Here is a 20,269-nt window from a genome sequence, read left to right on the forward strand (position 1 = left end):
ATTTTTATTATATTTTCATTGACCTTCTAAGTTTGACTGTGATTCCTTTTGAGTTTGTGTTCATATATTTATCTTTAGTGTCAAATAAAGAATTCTGGCACACAAATTACAATGTTATTAAATTAGGTAGAGGTGGGATCACTACAAAAAAAAAGGGCATTACCGAAGGCCCAAATCCCTCGGAAACAGCCAAAAGCCGTCGGAAAAAGACATTTACAGACGGCCTACCGACGGCCATCGAGCCGTCGGTAAATCTCTTGTCGCTAACAATTACCGACGGCCTGTGGCCGTCGGTAATTACCGAAGGCTTTACCGAAGGCCAAAAGCCTTCGGTAAATACGTCGATCTGGTTCATCTTCTTCCTCTTTCCCCTTCTCCTGTATCCTTCGTTTTTCAGTTTTTTTTACCCAAATTTCTTCATTCCTAAACCAAAACAACAATTTTATTCATTCCAAAACAAAAATCAGAGGCTACACTTCGGTTCTTTAATTGTTTTAGAAACCCTAAAATTGAAAAAATCCCAAATGGCAGTGAAGCTTGCACGGTGGTGTTCTCCCATGGCAACGGTGGTGCTCTCCAGTGACGGCGGCGGCGCTTCACCCACGGCAGCGGCGCTTCTCCCACGGCAGCAGCGGCGCTTCTCCCACGGCAGCAGCGGCGCTTCTCCCACGGCAGCGGCGCTTCTCCCACGGCAGCGGCACTTCTCCCACAGCAGCAGCGGCGTCCTCCCACAGCAGCGGCGGCGCCCTCCCACAGCAGCGGCGGCGTCCTCCCACAACAACGGTGGCGTCCTCCCATGGCAGCGGTCGCGTCCTCCCAAAGGCTGCGGTGGCGTTCTCCCAGCGGCACCGGTGACAGTGTGGGAAGATGGTTGCACAGTAGAGAAAAATGGGGGCAGAGAAGGTGAGAAAAGGTGAGAAATATAGTAGAGGAAGCGATTTGTGAGTGATAAAAATGTATAAACTTTGCCTAGAGAGAGTGAAAAAATGGGCGGGAATTTTGCCGCTCTTTTTACCGAAGGCTTTACCGAAGGCTTTTGGCCGTCGGTAATTACCGAAGGCTTTACCGAAGGCTTTTGGCCGTCGGTAATTACCGAAGGCCCATATCCGTCGGTAAAATACATTTTTTTGCATCCGTCGGTAAAAGCCGTCGGTAATGCATCATTTACCGACGGAACTAAGTCCGTCGATAAAAAGCCGTCGGTAATTCCATGTTTTGTTGTAGTGGATGGAGAAAATATTGGTCATTAAATTTATTTATTTAAAGTTATATTAATTATAAATTGATGGGATGAGATAATAATATAAAAATATTATTATAATTTGATTGGATGTCAAATATAATAATAATAATTTTTTTTTAAAAAAACATATATTATGACGTACTAAATAATTTACATTACGATATGTTGATCACATATTATAACATATAAAAATATATACATAATAATATATCACATATTATAACGTATAAAATTTGTTATGTCATAATACATTTTTGTACATTATAAAATGTTATTTTTCTACTAGTATTTAATTTAAATAAAAATTTCATATAATCACATATCTGTTACAACTCAACATCCATCTAATAATGTAGTTCGAGAAAACATTTAATAGAAAGAATCTAATTCAACAACCATCTAATAACGTAGTTCGAGAGAACATTTAATAGAAATAATGTAATTGTTACTATTTTCAAAACTAGAACTCATTTCAACTATTTTCAAAATTAGAACTCATTTCAACTAGAGGACTTTATTATTAATAAATGTATTTATTATTAAATTTATGTAATAAAATGAAAGAAAACGCCAAATATATTCTTCATCATTAAACACATTGACTTATTTCTGGTCCAATCTGTGTTTCAATTAATTGCAGCAGTTGGCATCCCTCATTAAATAGGGCTTCTGCTCTTGCTTTATCTCAGAGCCGCTGTTTTATAAACCACTGTTTTAGATAAGCATTAAAACATGGAACGTTTTCACTCTCTTAGTACTCTGTCTTCTGCAATTGAAATGGCTTCATCACCAGAGACAGAGCATCCCAACAAGGCATTTGGATGGGCAGCCAGGGACATTTCTGGTATTCTCTTCCCTTTCAACTTCTCCAGAAGGTATGCACCGTCTACCATTCCTTATTTCATCTTTTCAAATTACTTTTATTCATTAATTTTTCTTTTGTTTTCAAGGATAATTCATCAATGGGACAAAGTATGAATTATTGACTTGAAATATGTTTTTCTCTGTCTCTAACATCTAGATCTCAACATTTTTTAATGAATTTTTTATTTTTAACTTGTTTATTGTTATTTTTTTCTTCCCTTGATTTTTTGTACTGTTTTATTTCTCTTTACATTTTACCGATGTTGAATTAGTTTTCTTTAAATTTTTAATAAGGGCTAAAATACAAATGATCTACATAGTGGAAAAAATATTTTCCCAAAAGTAAAATAAAATAATTAGAGAGCTAGGATTTGAATATAATGGCAGAGGAAACAACAACGCAACAATAAAAAATAATTAAAGAATTCTAAATAAATTTACAAACTTATTACTACTCATTGGGAGCAACAATAATAGAAAGTGCTGATAACAATCATAAAAAAGATATCAATAGTTTTAATAGAAAAACCCTTTCAATATATAATATAAGTTAAATTTGATAATAGAAAAAATATTTAATAATTTTGTATTTCTTGAGTGCGAAAATAAATAAGCATCTTGAGTGATAATTTAATTTTTAATTGAGTTTTGAAGAAATGATGAGATGTATGATTTTTGCAGGGCAACAGGAGAGAAAGATGTTGCAATTAAAGTAATGTACTGTGGAATATGTCACTCAGACTTACATATGTTAAAGAATGAGTGGAGCTGTTCAATCTATCCTATTGTTCCTGGGTACGTATATGTCCTTTTCTTTTCCTTTTGCTGACTTTTATTTTTCCTAGGTATTTGTAGGGATTCATTTTAGATAATTTTTGAAAATGATGTGTATTAGGTTAGAGTGATTTGTCATTATTTGTAAGATTTTTTTTAAAGAGTGTATAAAGTCTGAATCCAGAAGAAAATAATGAATTTTTAGGAATTTTGTGTTAAAATATTAATTTATTATTAATATTTAACCTTTTTAAAATAACTCTATTTGTATGACCCTTTTTACTTTTTTGATGATTATTATTTGAAATCCATAAATAATATTTTTAAGAAATAATTTATTTTCATTTTTGAATTAAAATAAAATGAATAGATTTAATTGAAAGTTTATAATAAATATGACTAATGTAACTTAATTAAAAATCTTATTTTCTTTTTAATAATATTATATTAATTATTTATATTATTATAATAAACAAATAAAAATGTAAATATTATTAAAAAATTATATAATCTAATCAATTATAGTGAATATATAACTAATTATAGTGAATATTACAAAAATTATTTATATTCATTTTTGTAACGCATGGAGGTAACACATATGTTTTCACAGTATATATAAAAAAATACTATAAAATTTATCTTCTAAAAAGAGGAGAACTCAAATAGGACAAAGTTTGGAAGAGTGACCAAAAAACACATGATAGTTTAGAAACAAAAATATATTTAACTTACAAATATTTATTATTTCTTTTCTCAATCTCTAAATTTCTTTTAATATAAATATATATTTATTAACATAGAAAAATACACAAACAAACACCAACTTACGTGGCCACAAGTTTATTCAATTAAAAAGGTAACAGTCTCAAATTTTTTTGAACATTCTTTTTGTTTTTCATATTTTTTCCTTTCTCCTTGTACAAATAAATTTGTCTTTAGTATGTGAAGGGCTGATTTAAAAGTTTACTCAAATTGAAAATAGTCAGATAATTTCCGAAGCCGTGCAGTTTCACCTGAGATTGAATCTTACAACACTAGTGAAGGTCAGTTCATCATGTAACATGTTAAATTTGATTGGAATTTGTGCAGACACGAGGTTGCTGGTGTGGTGACTGAAGTGGGAAGCAAGGTGAAAAAGTTCAAAGTTGGAGACAGAGTTGGTGTAGGGGGCATGGCTGGATCCTGTAAATCCTGTCAGAATTGTAGTGAAGATCTCGAGAATTATTGTCCCAAAATGATTTTCACATACAGTGGCAAGCATGTTGATGGCACCATAACATACGGAGGCTACTCTGACTCAATGGTTGTAGATGAACACTTCGTGGTTCGAATTCCAGATAACCTACCTCTTGATGCTGCTGCACCTCTCCTTTGTGCTGGAATCACAGTGTATAGCCCTTTGAAATATTATGGACTTGACAAGCCTGGACTTCATATCGCTGTGGTTGGTCTTGGTGGAATCGGTCACATGGCTGTCAAGTTTGCCAAAGCTCTTGGGCTTAAGGTTACAGTGATTAGTACATCTCCCAGTAAAGAGAGGGAAGCAATTGAACATATGGGAGCTGACTCATTTGTTGTTAGTCATAAACAAGATGAGATGATGGTAATTACCACTCACAAAATTTAGAAACCAAAATTAGCTTCTTTTTTTCTTCAAAATACAAGGGTTTCAAAATTTTTGGTGACATCTTTAAGAAATTACATGAAAATTGTTTTTTGTCACTAGTTACATGTTGTATAAAGTTGCTTCTTCATTGCAAGTAAAAGCATTCACCAACTTCTAATGTTCCTCACTAAATGTCTATGTAGGCTGTAATGGGAACCTTTGATGGAATCATTGACACAGTTTCTGCTAATCATTCTCTCGTGCCTTTGATTGGCCTGTTGAAGACTAATGGTAAATTAGTCATGATTGGTTCACCGGAGAAGCCTCTGGAGGTTCCAGCATTTGCCTTACTTACGGGTAATAAGCATGCATAAAAAATAATGCCATCAATTACACACTTCTTTCTTAGTATTGAGAAAAAAATGCAGAAAAATATCACTGCCCACGATGAATATAGAACTCTTCACATTTAAGTTAAAAGTATAGTAATAATAAACACTTTTTCCAACCTTGGATCTAGTCTGTATAAGAATGAAAATGTACTTAATTTTATTTTGAAACTCAGTATAACTGTACACAATTGGCAGGAAGGAAGCTGGTTGGTGGCAGTGCAATTGGAGGGATGAAAGAGACGCAAGAAATGATCGACTTTGCTGCGAAACATGATGTGAAACCTGATATCGAAGTTATTGAAATGGATTATGTGAACACTGCAATGGAACGCCTCCTCAAATCAGATGTGAAGTATCGATTTGTTATTGATATTGGAAACACGTTGAAGCCAAGTTCCTGAATGAAGAATTTGCTGGCATATGTTTCAGCCTTCAGAGACTGAACTTAGGGTAAGAAAAAGATTGAGCAATCTTTTTTCTTGCTGTTCTTATACATTGTTGAGCCAATTAATAAAGTGGAATACATTTTAGATTGAAGAAAACGTGCTTCACTGGAATCATGTTACTGAATAATACTAAATGTAATTCACATTCTATGTATTTTTCTTTCAATAATTGGTTGGTATTCTGATGAACAATGAAAATAACATCGATAGTGTAGTTGTGGCTGTTTAATTCTTTAATAATTTAGAAATGCATGAACGGAAAATATTAATATTTAAAAATGTGCTTTGCTATGATTAGAGATTTGCTTAATATAAATGATGTATTGACTCGATAGATAAATCTATTCTATTTGTGGAGTTGTTATATTTACGGTACCAGAGAATGGTATAATGGTCTATCCTTAGGTGATATGTGTGTATGGGTGCTTCTATTGTGTGTGCTATGTGGTTAGAATAGTTCTAATTAGTGTGAAAGTTAGCTAATGGTTGATTTATCTTTCTTTATGTGTGTCCAGAGAGAGAGTTATGGCCCGTAAGCAACTACCTCTATTTTTGGAATTGTTACAATATCAATATTCTTCATCGTATAAATACAACAAGCAAGAAAAGATATGTATATTAAACGAAAAATACTGGTTTTATTCTTTTCCTATAATTTCATGATTCCTATACGATAGTAAAAGCTGATGTTATTGATGCATGCTTGTCAGCAAATTACAAGATGAGAGAATCCTAATGCAGATTGCTCAACTACAAGTCAAGGCACAATTAGGTTTATTTTTAAGTAGTAGGACTTTCCAAACGAATATAATCATACATAATTCCTTCAAATGGAGTTTTGGCATTTGACTGTGTCAAATAGATGGTGTTTTTTCCTTTTACCAATTGATTACTATCTACACCTACACTATACAACTCATACAATCCATGGATGCCGTGCCTTGCTATGGCATTGTCATAGCCAATTAGCCCTTCTGTTGCGAAGTCTGGAGGGTTTGAATTTGGCTTGTTGAACCTAACCTGATCATCCATCTCAAAGCATGTTAGACACAACAGTCACAGTAGAAAACAAAGATCAATTATGGAAAAAGTAAATTGTTCTACCTCCAATTTAGAATTAGTGGCAGATGCCAAGGCCAATTGCAGTGTGTAGTTTGCTCCCTTTATGATATTCTCAAGCTGGAATTGAATCTGCCAAGTGGTTGGCATGAATTTACTCGTTTTTGTGCTCCTGCATGCATCAGTGTGTAATTTAGAAGAGAAAACTGATGATGACAATCATAAAATTTCTATATGTTGAAAAAGTTTACCTGGTAACTTGAGCATAAAACCAGTCCTTATGATAGTCAGAAACACCGACTGTGAAAATAAGATCTTTTGTTGGATATAAATCAGTGTAACGTCCCCACAAGCCGTATTGCCTAAACCTGTCACGGTAGAAATTCTTTCAGAAAAACTGAAAATAGTGTCAAAATTTGTTGTTGACAATGAGTATTGGGCTAACCCATTTTTGCTATCCTTTAGGTACAATTTGTTCACAAGCTCTGGGTAATAGTCTGGTACATAGAACTCTGCAGCTGACCTATCTGGTATCCCAATTTCCCATAAAGTAGGACCATTTCTTGGAGGTTTGTATACAAGTGAACCCAAGTTGATGTTGTCTCCTACAGCACATTTTACATGAAGTTATAATTAATCTGGGTATCATAACATCTCAAAAGTTTGAATTATTAAGTGAATCTGTAAAATTACGCAAACGAATTTACATTTAAACAATTAAAGCTTGAAGGGTTAACTCTGCACAGGTTTACTGTACCTTCAACTGAAAACTAACTTTTTATCAAGACAACAAAAGTGAACAGCATTCTAATGCCATGCCATGAATCAATTGCGGTCTATATCTTTGGATAAAAGCATAATTATTCTATGCTTAGCATACTTGAGAGAAGAAGATATGTTACCTGGTGTGATACCAACATTAATTGGATATTTGTAATCTCCTATGAAACCAGGGACCCATGCATACAAGGCGTACTTCCCAGGTACAATATTTGTAATTGAGAAGCTTCCATCTTTGTCAGTTTGAGTCCAGAATTGATAACCCTGTGAATATCATGTACAGGTCAAACACTTTTCAGCTGAATGTTTCACTAGCCATTCAAAGTTCAAGAAATTAAAACTGATTGACTCCTACACCAATTGTACCTTGCTTTCTATTTGCCATGATCCTGCGTCTCCAGGTAGAGCTAGAACAACGTAAGAACTTTTAGCTGGTTGAGCCGTCCCTCCCCTGATGAATTAGAAAAAGCAATTAGGAATTCAGCTCACCTATATAAGTTGTTTATATGTAATCAAACAATAAAATGAAGGCAAATAAAGTATTATCATATACCCATCTTTAACTTGAAGTTTTCCTGACACCGTTCCCCGTTGACTGGGTGGAATGAAATCTTTTGATCCGATGAAATCATAAGGCCATTTTCTTTCTTCATTGGATAACTAATTTACCGAATAGCAACAATATGTTGTGTCATAATATAATACTTCACTCGAATAACGTACAATGAATGATCATATGTGAGTGTTAAAGGTAATAATAATGACCTGTTCTACAGCATCTGACCACAGAGACTTAAACTGAGTTTTGCTTGGAGCAGAGTTAAGGTAAACAAAAGTTGGCCCAAAAACCTTTTTATAAGTCTCCCCTTCATCAAATGCTATGATTACCTTCTTGCCAGCATAATGAGTGCTAGTAAACATCTGCACACACAAACAATAACAAAGTTAGAACAACAACAACAACGAAAACAGAAGTACATAAGTATTATACATGTTTAACATAGTATTATAATTTTCTGTAACATGTTTAATACAAGAGGAAACTCTAATAAGGAATTGTTGATGGATTCAGGGATTTGTCAGGTCTTACGGAAAGAGAAGTTGGGCCAACATGAGAAGTGAGTTCTTGTTTAACGGGCCCAGCATTGCGGAACTCATTACTGGGAGTTATCACCCAGAAACCCACTGGTGCTGAATCATCCTCTGCAATCCACCCATGAACAGAGTTATCTTTGTTCTCTGTCGAGTATTGATATTTATCATCAACCTAAACCCAACAAACACGTCTTCGATTCACACACATTATAGGCAACAAAAAGAAAAATAGAAAAAATCAATGTCAATTCAACCAGAGGCATAACCAAAGAAAGAATCACCTCTCCTCGAATTTGTGGGTCAGTTGCATGGGTTAAGAGAACAGCTTCAGGATATGAAAGCACCTTGCCCGTTCTTCTGTCTTCTGCAGTTGGCATCTTCCTTTGCCTTGTATCAGATATGGCCATGTAGTGGAACCTGCATCATTGGTTTGGTTGTTAATAAGTTACGCATTGCTTTTTACTCTTCCACTTTTAAAATGATAATAACTTCAAACTAATCAAACATTGTATTTTACGAGTCAATGAAAATTACTAAAATTAATTTTTCCAAAATCAAAGGCAAAAAATGTTTTTTAACTTGTTTGACAGTAAAAGTTTGCTAGTTACCTGTCTTCGTCGAGTTTGTAAACTATTCTGATTTGATAAACCGTGATTGCAGGTAATCCTGGTGGACGAGTAAATACTGCGTATGAATAAAACCCAGAATCACCTCTGCGCAATATATACCTTAAGTCTATGTTTATGGGGACACTTGAGCCTTGCATGGAAGCTTTCCATGTTTTTAGAAAGGAAACCTCCACCACAGTATCACTTGCTTCAATTACTGAGAAATCTGCCCCATTGATTCTGCATGCATGCATACGTTACTTTATTATTACTTTTGCTATCTAGCAAATAATAGTGACTGAGCACTAGTGACAATGAGTGAATTTAAGTTCGATATTCTCTTTTATTATTAATATATCATATAACTAAGAAGATACAAGAATGGAGGTTGATCAAATTTGTAGATAGAAGAGAAAATCAATGAATGTTTTGTAAAATAATACAAATAAAGTATACCTCTCAAAGATCCCAGGTTTTCCTGCTTCGTTCCAAACAACGTCCAAGTACCTATAATTATGTAAGTCAGGTTATTTATATGTTTAAAACTAAACGTGACTTAATGTGGATCAAATTAACTTTTTTTTCCATAATTTACATTTTAAGAAAATCGATGGTAACTGGGATGTAATTTATTTAGCATAATGTTGTAAGATATGCACATACCCTCTATCAAATTCTTCATTTTTTTGATTAAGTATATTATGAGTTCCGTCATAGTATAGTCCAATAATATAGCCTTCGGGATTTGACAAATTGAGGGAAACTATTCCGTTTTCAATCACTACCTGAAAATCATCTCAAGACTTCAGCTGTTAAAACCTAAGTATTTGACCACAAAATTCAGGTCAATTAATGGTTATTTCCTTCTTCTTTTTTTCAATATCCTGAAGAATTCTATCATTAAAAAGAACATTTATCACCTGGTCTTCATATTTATTCAGCTTGACAGCAGCAGGAGTAGTCTTCAAACCTCTTCTGCAAATGGGAGTATCGCAGGGAAAGAAGAAAGTTAAAATTCAAAGAGAGGATAAAAGGGAATAATTACACCTAGTAACATTCAAAGAGAAATGAAAAATGATATATTTATAAATGATGTGATATGATAGGAAGAAAGATAAAAAGAAATGAATGTGTAATAGATAAGGACAAAATTAAGATGTCCGTGTGAACGAGTTGAGTCTAAACTGAATGCATAGTTTTACAATACTTTCTATGATTATTTTATTAGAAAATGATAAAATAATGAGTAACTTAAAAAAGAAAAATTGATATAAAAAGGTTATATATATATATATATATATATATAATAAGCAATGTAAAAATGTACATTATAGTAATAATAATAATATAATTTGATATTTAGTTATACAAAAAGGTTTATTGTTTTTCCCTTTTCCAAAACCTGTATGTTATGCTTAGTTATGATTGTAATTCATGAAAAAGAACGTTTTTGGAAACCTAAATATTGGAATTGGAAACAAAACACAACCGCTTTCATCATTTGATTTAAAAAGAAAACGGATAAAAGACGTTGCCCATTGGTTGAAACATCAATAAGAGTGGATTAATGGGGGGAAAAAGAACATTTGAACTCACCTAAAAATGTTTTCATTTCTCTTCCTTGCTAGAAAAACTGAAGAGAAGATATGATTTTTCAGATAAGAATAATAACTTTTTGTTTATATTCGTTTTAAAATAATATCTTCATTTTATTTTATTTTTATATTTTTAATAAAACTGCAAAAAAGGATAAAACTCACTTATTTTCCATTTTTAAAAACCTCCCCTCGCATTCCTTTTACTTCCAAACAGAATGAAATATAGAAAAAGTAACTTCGCATATTAATTTGCGAGGAAAAACTAATAAAAACTCCCACACTCCTTTTTATCTTTATAATAACAAAACAAAAGTAAATATAATATAACGAGTTTAAAATTAATACGCTATAATATAAGTTTTTATATTGATATTATAATATATATATATATATATATATAATTATTGAAAAAATATTCTTAAAAAAATCATTATTTTTTCATATATGAATTAAATAGTAAAATAAATTCAAATTTTAATTAAACTTTTGCCACATTATGTTCTGGAGGAGGAGAAAGATGACATTTAATGTCAAGGGCAGTTACTATTAGACATTTTGGCAACTTAAGTTGTTCAGTTTTGAAAAATGATTTACTTTCACCTATCTATGCGCATCAATTAATGTAAAACTGCCCGAGTCCCCACACACGTATATCTATTCAGTTATATGGAGTAAAGGTAAAAAAAAAATTCATCGCAATATATATAATTAACATAGCTTTATTTAAAATCTAGTTCTTTTTCAAACTATTTATATTTAAGTATAGGATTAAAATTAATAAGGTTTCTTGGTGGAGAAAGAGAGGAGGAAAAACAGTAATTTAAACGTTACCATGTCTATTTTATGTACGTCCCATCTTTAGTATATAAAATGTAGATGAAAAGAGAGAGAGAAAAAATAGAATATTGATGAGTGCAAAGCGATGAAGATGGAGATATAAACATGCAAAGTAAGACATATATAAATGAGAAAAATGACAGACTTCAATTTTAGGTGCGTGAACTTTAAATTGTTGTTATGTTTTGAAAGGAAGATTCGGTTGTTTGTGAAGTAGACCATCAGCCTATACTATTATGATCAAGTGTCTTTTTGAATAATGCATTTGGTGAGACTTAAAAGAAGTTATAGTGAATTGCATTTTCATCAAATTTTGCGTCATTAAATGCAGGCCATCTATGTGTAGACTCAATATCACACAAAGGAAAACATAAACGAGGCATTTGAGATAGTCAAAGAATGCATGGAAACTCTTTTTCATGGCTAACTTGAAACATGTTCTTTTTCTACCATGAAGTAATGGATGCAAGTGAAAAGCACCATGTCACAGAGAAACCATACACTAACATGACTGCTGATAAGTAGTTAGTTTTTCATGATGTCTTCCTTCTGAGTTGCGTTTTCTCATCTTATGTTTCCTTTTTTGTTTATTCAGTCACACAAAGATAAGCATAGAGAAAAAGCAACATTGCTGACTATAATGAAGAAAAACAAGAGTAGGGAGAACCTAAACGAGACACTCTCAGCAGTGTCAGAGCAGGCACCGAAGAAGATTAAGCTGAGAAGCAACGCCATTCTAAACCACCGTTGGATATTATTAGTTTCCACCATCATCTCTTACTAATATGAACCTGCAAATAACTTGAAGCTTCATTACTGGTTATAAAGGTCAGAAGAACATGTCAAAGAATGCCAAAATGAGCAAAAAAAAAAAACTGAGAGCGCTGTTCCATAGTATCATGCGGCAAACTATCTTATAACGGAAAAAAAGAGATAAATCTAGTATTCAGATTCTGAAGAACACACAAACCTTGACTTTCACCGTTGTTTTTTTTTTTTTTTGCGAAAACCGATAATAGAGTTGCAGAAAACCAAATACGTACAGGAGATGAATATTTGATGATAGATATTTTTCTTTGGAATTGTTTTTCTATATTAAATCTCTTTGGAACCTTAATATGCCCCTTCAAAAAACGTGTGGGAAGTGAATGCACCTTATATATGTATACAAATACTCCTTTTATGTACGTGAACTTTTAAGAAATAATTATGAGGATAAATTCGGCAAAAGCTTCTATCATATGAATTAAGAGGGTAACGTTGAATTTAACATTTTAAAAAAAAGTAAATTTTTAGTATATCGTACTATAAAAATATACTTAAAATTAAAAAAAATATGTGTGAAAATACGCATAACTAAAAGATACGTGAATAAACTTGAAAAATACGTTTCATGAATGTTGATACTTAATTATAACCAACTCCTAGTAACAACCTTTTTAAATACTGAATAACACTTTACAACTGCAAATTCAATTAACAAAATTGACTTTCTTTTTACCATTAATAATATGGGATTTTGTTAAGGGCTTTCGTATCCTTATATGCCAGAATGACGACGTACGTAGAATTAAACTATAGTGGCATGATATCAATTTGTCAATAGATATAATTAAACACCGAAATTTTTCTAGCTTAATTATATTCCAACATGTAAAGCGAGGGGCGTTTGGTACATACCTAATCCTTAGGATTAGAAAATAATGAAAATTTAGTCATTGTTAGTACTGAATGACCCACCTCTTGTTAGGCCTACACAATATGCTATTAAGGTACATATTAAAAGGACTTACATTAGAAAAATATATCTGGATTTAAATTTCAATCTCCTAAGTGAATAGGCAAGAAAAACCTGCAAACCTGCCCCCAGTTTCAAAAACAAAACCTACTTTTAATCAAGAAAGAAATTTAGTTTCCAGCAAATTTTATCACTTTTGTGTAATTTCTCTAAAAAAATTACCAGAATAGAAAAATGGTAAAAAAAATCACAAAAGTAAAATATAATTTGCTTGAATAAAGAAATCGTATTTTACAAACACAATTTCAACCTTCTATTTTTTGTAATACAAAAGTCTTGTGTTTATGATACATATGTTCGTTTTATATAATTCTTGTATTTCTGAAATTGTGTTTATTTCTACCATATATTAAATTGATGTGAACATAGGCAAACCTTATAAACTCAACCACTAAATGATTTATATACTGTTTTACTCTCTATGAAGATGACAATAGATCAAAGTGGGGCACAAGCAATAATGCTATTATTTCCTTTTCGATATATATTGGCATATTTGGCATTTGAAAGCGTTAGGTAAACCATTAACAATAAGTTAAGTTCTATGATTATTTTAAGGCTTAACAGCCTCTTTTGTCCCCAGTTGTGTTTGGTTTTGTCAATTTGGTCCTTGGTTTTAAAAAAGTGTCTACTTGGTCCTGACTTGGGAAATTTTGTGTTTGTTTTGTCTCTTCCGTTAAAAAACACTAACGGTGTTAATGAATTGATGATATGGTAGTATAAATTGGTAACGTGTTAATGAGAGATGAGGTGGATTTTACAGTATAAACTTGGCTGCCACGTCATCACCATCTTCAGAAATCCTAACTTCCATCAAGCATCAAACCTTAGCTGCCGAACCATCCTTAACTGACGAACTATCCACAATCGTCGCCGTCAATAGCTACGACGCTGCTAACATCATGCGCTGCCGCCACCATGAAACATCTTCATTAGACCACCACCCGCGCTACAAAGCCGCCGCAAGGCACCATCCATCACGAGCTCACGCAAGCTGCCGCGACCACCATCTCCCACCTCCATCAAACCCGTGAGCTCCGCCACCAATTTTCACCATCACCAAACCTGCATACCAGAAATCACCACACCAAGCAAAACCCTAAATCGCCATGCCGCCGCTGCCGCAGAGCGAACCTCTCCCTGCAGGATCACGAGAACCTGCAACCACCACACCTCCATCACCTTCTCCAAGCCCAAACATGCAAACCACAAAATCAGAAAAAAAAGCCTCATCCTACGAGATCTGAGTTCGCATCTTCGCACCTCCATCCACTTGAATTCACCACCTGCAAAAAGGAAAAGACCTCCAATTCGCCAAACACCATCACGTTACCAGTAGCCACCGCAGATGGGAAGGCCGAACCCCAATTCTCGCGAGTTAACGGCGCAGAAGCACTCTTCCCCAATCTGAAACCCTAATTTTTGGGTGGGGAAGGGCTGCCACATGCTAAGCCTTCATTTCTATTTTGCGCGAATTGGGTGTTTAAAATTGGGAATTTTTCTGGGTCTTAATCGTGAGGAAGAAGATGATGTTGTTGTTGGTGATTTGGGTTGCGCGAGATTGATGATGGATGGTAGGTTCGAACCTGGTTGTGCGATTTTAGGCATAGTGGTGACGACGCGACATGGTGGTGACAACGCGGCATGGTTCATGGTGGTGGATGGGTTTCACGGTGTGGGTGGTTGCGGCATTGATGGTGAAAGACGATGTTGGTGAAAGATGATGTGGTGGTTGCAGGTTCTTTGCGGCATTGACGGTGTGGGTGGTGGCAGCACAGTTGGATAGGGTTTGGACTTCACTGTTGCGGCGCTACAAGGTGGTGGTGGCGGATAGGGTTTGGCTGACGGTGGAAGAATTAGGGTTTCTACTGTTTGGGGAAGACAAAGCTGACGTGACGTGGGAGGAGGGAATATGTGGCCCAAAGATTAAAAAAAAGTTGAAAAGAAACTGCCATATCATCAGATTATTAACTCCGTTTGTTTTTTTTAACGGAATGGATAACATTGACACAAATTTTACTAAGTCAGAACCAAGTAGACACTTTTTTAAAACCAAGGACCAAATTGACACAACCGAGCACAACTGGGGAAAAAGAGGCTATTAAGCCTTATTTTAAAATCAAGATTAGTTTTTTATACATTTTACAATTAATGATTCTAAATGTGTTTAAAATTAATTTCATTGTTGTTCCGATCCCAATCTAGCAAGTAATATTATTAGGTCAATCACTATTTTATTTTTAAAAAGCGCATTGGAGGATGGAATGACACGTGAGTATTTAAACTGCGTTTGACCTCAATTTCTAAATGATGTGAGATTATTGAGTGTGGTAGGAACATAAATCCCTAATCGAGGTCTAAAAGAAATGACTAATCTTATACAATATAGTGTTTAAGAGATCAAATATTCAGTTATCGATCTCACAATGAGTGTCAAATAATCTTACCGGATATACTGTTAAAAAGAACTCTTATGTTCCATTAAAATAATACTTACTTCAAAGATATAATATCAATATAATTAATAATAACATAATAATAAATAATAATCATATTACTAATACTCAAATAAATTTAAATTTGGATGACTTTATAATAAAAAATTTAATAAACTTTATTGGATTATACTTTTTAATATTTCTATTACATTCGTTAAAAACAATTAGGTTAGACAAAAAATAAGAAAATGTCAAATTTAATTCTTAACGTAAAAGATATATTAAATAAAAATGCATTTTAAAATGTAAAATATAAGAAACAAGAAATGGACACAATTGATGACGTAATGTGAAAGTGAAATGTCTAGTTAGTTAGAAAACGTCAAGGAATCATACTAGAAGAGATAGAAGACAAGTGCTGAGGTCTAGAAAAGAATCAACACATGACAATTAGCACACGTCAAAATATTTTGACTTTTCAAAAATTATGCAATGCCAAATAAACAAGGAGCATATTGGCCTAATTTTTAAGTGCATTGACAAAATAAATCACATATATTAAGAAAATTAATTAACTGTATTATAAATTTACTAATATCCTTTTTTTAAAATTGTGCTTTTCATGAAAAGTTAAAATATTTTAGAAATAAAAATGGTTAAAAATAAAACATTAATTAATGTTAAAATATTTTATAAATAAAAAAGGTTAAAAATGTGATTTTTCTTTTACTCAGATGAAACTTGGGAAGGTACACTTAGGGGCAACATACACCTGGTGAGGAAAGTTTATGCGTGGGTCTTCATTTATTATATTTGTTAAGAATTTATTATATACTAAAGGAAGGTAGACCAGGGGAATATATACTCCTTGGGAAGGAACTTTCTGTGGGGGTTCATTTCTTATTTCTTAAAATACTTTCTTATTGGATGAGATGACGTACTTATCTGTATGACTTTTTTTCTTCTTATATAAAAATGTAATATTGTTCTATAAAATTTTTAATCTATCAAGCTTTAAAAACAAAACATGTTGTACTGAAAAAATAATTGTGACATTTTCAACCATGTTGAGAAAGTGTTAAAAATGCCAGAAATGATTTTTCGAAATCAAAGTTTACTTTCAGGAATTCCATTTATACACGATAAGTATAGTTTATTTTTAATCATAGTTTTAAAAGTAACCATTTTAATAAAAAAAATCCTTTTGTGCCTTTTTACTTTCAAAGGATTTAAAGCTATAAAGTGAATTTAATGGTAATTAGAAAGAAAGCGTGAAAGATTGTAGATTCAACTTTTTCACTAATATTTAAAAGATATACATTTGGTTTAAAAATATTTAAAAGATATAAATTTTGGTTTGAAAATGTTGAAAAAGATTTCGAGAGAGATTTTTAAAATTCAGCTCATTTTTAGTTCAAATGAAAAGTGTGATACATGATTCGAACATAATCTAAAATATTTAAATATAAAAACATTATATATATATATATATATAATATAAATTTTTAGGTTTATTAAGTTACAACTTTTTTATAAATATGAGTATTTTTAATTAAATTTTAATATTTATTTATTTAAATTGAATATTTTAAATATTTTATATTTTTTAAATAATCGTTTTATTTTTTATGGAATTCTTATTATTTTATATATTAATATTTATGTGTAAAAAAATGTGAATTTCATTAAATGATATTATAATTAGTATAAAATAATAAGTAATTTTTATTACTTTCATTAAAATTGTGTTAGATACTAAATATCACAGGTTGTAAGGGTCGAAAAAAATATCAGAAATAAGTTAGCATTTGGTTATTTGGTAAAAATATTATTGGAAAAATAATTTTATTTAAATGTTTTTATTTTACCATTGTTTTTTTTATTGTTTTGTTGCATAAAATGATGGTTTTGTTTAGGTTATATAATGAGGTGGTGTATATTTTTATCAATGAAAGGGAATGCTAGAGTGGTGGAGCTATGTTATATATTATCTAGGTTAATTTTCTCAAATAGGTTCTTTTTTATTTTTTATTTCTCAATTGATTCCCTAAAAGTGAAAAAAATAGTGTAGTTGGGTCATTGTCGTTAAATTGGATTAACAAAGTTAAAATTAAGGTGATTTCTCATTGTGAAGTGGAATTATTAATTGACGTGGCAGATGCAGTGTCATCATGTTAAGCTAAAGTTGTCACCCTATTCTGTCATGTCATCATCTTCAACCTTTCCCCAAATTAGAAACCCTAACAGTCCATGGCAGCCACCAAAAAACGCCACCACACAACCACCACCATCGCAAAATTATGTTCGTCTTCCTCGAACCATCGCAATAGAACCTTCATCCCCTTCTCCTCCATCGCAAATCGCACAAGTTCATCTCCTTCCACCAACACAGAAATCAACCCCAATTCAAGATGAACCTTAAAACCCCAAACAGAAAAACCCAAATTGAACTCATCTTCATTGTGCCACAACGGTCTCACAACTCCTTTATTCTCCACTATGAATAACCCTAACTGCAAGTTCATCTTCATTCAGGCTACCACGCGAACTCCATCGCGAGCTCCACAACACTTAAACAACCACCATAAATCGCGCCACCGTCGTGCCTTCATCACGTTTTCGACCTACGATCTCGCAAAGCCAAATCCGCGAGCATTTGCAAAGAGAGGAGAACCCAAAGAACTAGAATGGCGAAACGCGCTACCACAAAACCCTCTCTCGCGAAAATCCAATCTCGAAACTTCTTCTTCATTCCGAGTTCACCTTCGACTCTCCTTCTTCACGAATCCTTTCAAAACCTACAACACAAACAACAAAAAATCCCAACAGCCTCTGTGCCTCACCATGAAATGTAAACCTGCACCCAATTCGGATCAAAATCTACCATGCGTCGCCACAAATGAAAGGCCCAAACCCTGGTCTTGAAAGCCAAACACAGAACCAACCAAAACTCCTTCGAATCGCGTCATCATTGCACTTTCAAACCCAATCATGAACCTGCGAAATCAATCCTCTTCATCGCGAGCTTTATCTTCTTCCCTAGAATCTCTAGGATTTGTAATTTGGGAAAAGGTTGAAGATGATGAACCCTAATTTCATTTGCATGAACCTTAATTTTCTGATCCCCTCAATTCAATTCTCAGAAACCTTTTTTTTATTCTTTAATTACACATATTTGACGTAACATGTTCTGAATGTGTCACGTCAATTAATAAATTCCACAATGATAATTCAGCTTAATTTTAACCATGTTAACCCAATTTAGCAACAATAATCCAATTATACTGATTTTGCACTTTTAGAAAGTTAATTGAGAAGAAAAATAAGAGATCTATTTGAAAAAACCTAACATAAATAGAGACTATCAGAATGATTAAACCTATTATGTACGTGCAATGGAGGGTCTGGGCTCAAATCCATTTTGCACCAAGTTTTAGGGATGTTATTGTGTTATTTTTTTTTAACGGTGGGGCCCACTTTATTTGAGAATTAATGAGAAGAGTATTAGATAATGATCATAAAATAGAAGGGGAGGGAATCTGCGTTGGGTAATTAATTAAGAGAGAGAAAGAGATGTTTAAAAGAAAAAAAAAGATTTATATATATATATATATATATATATATATATATATATATATATATTATATATTATATTAGGTATTAGATATACATTATAATAACAAATCTGTGAGGGTCTTCGGGGGCAATAGTTTTTTAAAATACTTGTATATATGTTTTGGAGATAAAAAAACTGAAAAGGGGAGAATTTGTTAGTGATAAGAAAGGGGTTGAGAATAGTAGGGTTTATCTTTAAAAGAGAAAGATTAGGTTAAAAGTAAAGAGAAAAAAAAAAGAAAGAGAGAAGAAAAGGGTGAAGGAAGTTACAATGTTAGAATCTGGACAAGAAGAAGACTAAGTGGGGTGGTGGTCTAGAGGTTGAAACTCAAGCAAAAAGGAACCAACATTTACCTAGATAAAGAGACTAACTTTTACTTCATGAGGATAGCTTGTGATTGTATTTTCACTAGACATGCCTAATATAGAGGGACTCACGACATGGGTGTTGCATGTAACGTATGGGTGAGAGAAAAAAAATTCAATATGGAGTGCTTGGGTTATGACGAGTAGATAAAACTTGATGGGTTGTAAATAATAATGAGGGTTAAAGGTGAAGGTATGGGGAAAATTTTGGTTTGTTCAAGCTCACTCAAGAGATGATAGTAAAGCATGGTAGGAACAAGGGTAGAGGATAATCACAAGTTGCAGGGTCACATGGTGTGTTCTTCGTTCAGGTAGTATAAGTTTGTTAGTTTCCTGGTAAATATTTTTTTGATAATAGTAAGTGGTGAAACCTAGAGATAAATCATGGCTTATGGTGGTATTGGAAGTGCCTGTTATATGAATATATATATATATATATATATATATATATATATATATATATATATATATATATAGGTTGTAGAATAGTTATACAATTCGTGTAATTTAAGGTGTTGACACCATGTTACTTATCATCATGAACATCAGTATCCAAATTATTAACAGACAACTGAATTGGATCAACATCAGCCACACTACCATCTTTCTTAGGTGTGGACTTCTCCACCTAATCAATGTCTTTAATGGTTTGATCTTCCATGAATTAAACATCACAACTTCTAACAACTTTCTTTTCAACAGGGTCATACAACTTGTAGTGAAATTCATCCTTACCAAAAACCAATG

At 32.8% G+C, this 20,269-nt stretch overlaps 2 protein-coding genes across 6 annotated transcripts; one reads left to right on the plus strand and one right to left on the minus strand.

The window, feature by feature from the left end:
* Positions 1 to 1,903: 1,903 nt before the first annotated feature.
* LOC108320079 (probable mannitol dehydrogenase) lies at positions 1,904 to 9,062 on the plus strand. 5 transcript variants are annotated; one of them, XR_008245796.1, is made up of 10 exons: positions 1,904 to 2,118; positions 2,789 to 2,902; positions 3,974 to 4,487; positions 4,694 to 4,847; positions 5,078 to 5,332; positions 6,853 to 6,956; positions 7,341 to 7,370; positions 7,451 to 7,568; positions 8,240 to 8,706; positions 8,923 to 9,062. XR_008245796.1 is itself a non-coding variant. In XM_052869836.1 (6 exons), the coding sequence occupies exons 1-5, from the start codon at positions 1,976 to 1,978 to the stop codon at positions 5,281 to 5,283; spliced, it is 1,131 nt and encodes a 376-aa protein (XP_052725796.1). In that variant the 5' UTR covers positions 1,904 to 1,975; the 3' UTR covers positions 5,284 to 5,332; positions 8,923 to 9,046. The 5 variants fall into 5 exon arrangements, 3 of the variants coding, with proteins under 3 accessions (XP_052725796.1, XP_017406908.1, XP_017406907.1); XR_008245797.1 differs by lacking the exons at positions 6,853 to 6,956; positions 7,341 to 7,370; positions 7,451 to 7,568; XM_052869836.1 differs by lacking the exons at positions 6,853 to 6,956; positions 7,341 to 7,370; positions 7,451 to 7,568; positions 8,240 to 8,706 and having other exon boundaries at positions 8,923 to 9,046.
* On the minus strand, positions 5,968 to 12,321 carry LOC108320065 (uncharacterized). Its single transcript, XM_052869835.1, has 16 exons — positions 12,276 to 12,321; positions 11,973 to 12,096; positions 9,791 to 9,845; positions 9,534 to 9,655; positions 9,327 to 9,377; positions 8,871 to 9,110; positions 8,544 to 8,679; positions 8,258 to 8,434; positions 7,933 to 8,088; positions 7,721 to 7,827; positions 7,534 to 7,618; positions 7,290 to 7,431; positions 6,833 to 6,992; positions 6,639 to 6,755; positions 6,433 to 6,559; positions 5,968 to 6,348 (listed from the first exon to the last, which is right to left on the minus strand). Exons 2-16 carry the CDS (start codon positions 12,077 to 12,079, stop codon positions 6,109 to 6,111), a joined length of 2,022 nt encoding a protein of 673 aa, XP_052725795.1. The 5' UTR covers positions 12,080 to 12,096; positions 12,276 to 12,321; the 3' UTR covers positions 5,968 to 6,108.
* Positions 12,322 to 20,269: the final 7,948 nt, after the last annotated feature.

This window comes from Vigna angularis, chromosome 10 (assembly GCF_016808095.1).
Source record: "Vigna angularis cultivar LongXiaoDou No.4 chromosome 10, ASM1680809v1, whole genome shotgun sequence".
Taxonomy (NCBI): Eukaryota; Viridiplantae; Streptophyta; class Magnoliopsida; order Fabales; family Fabaceae; genus Vigna; species Vigna angularis.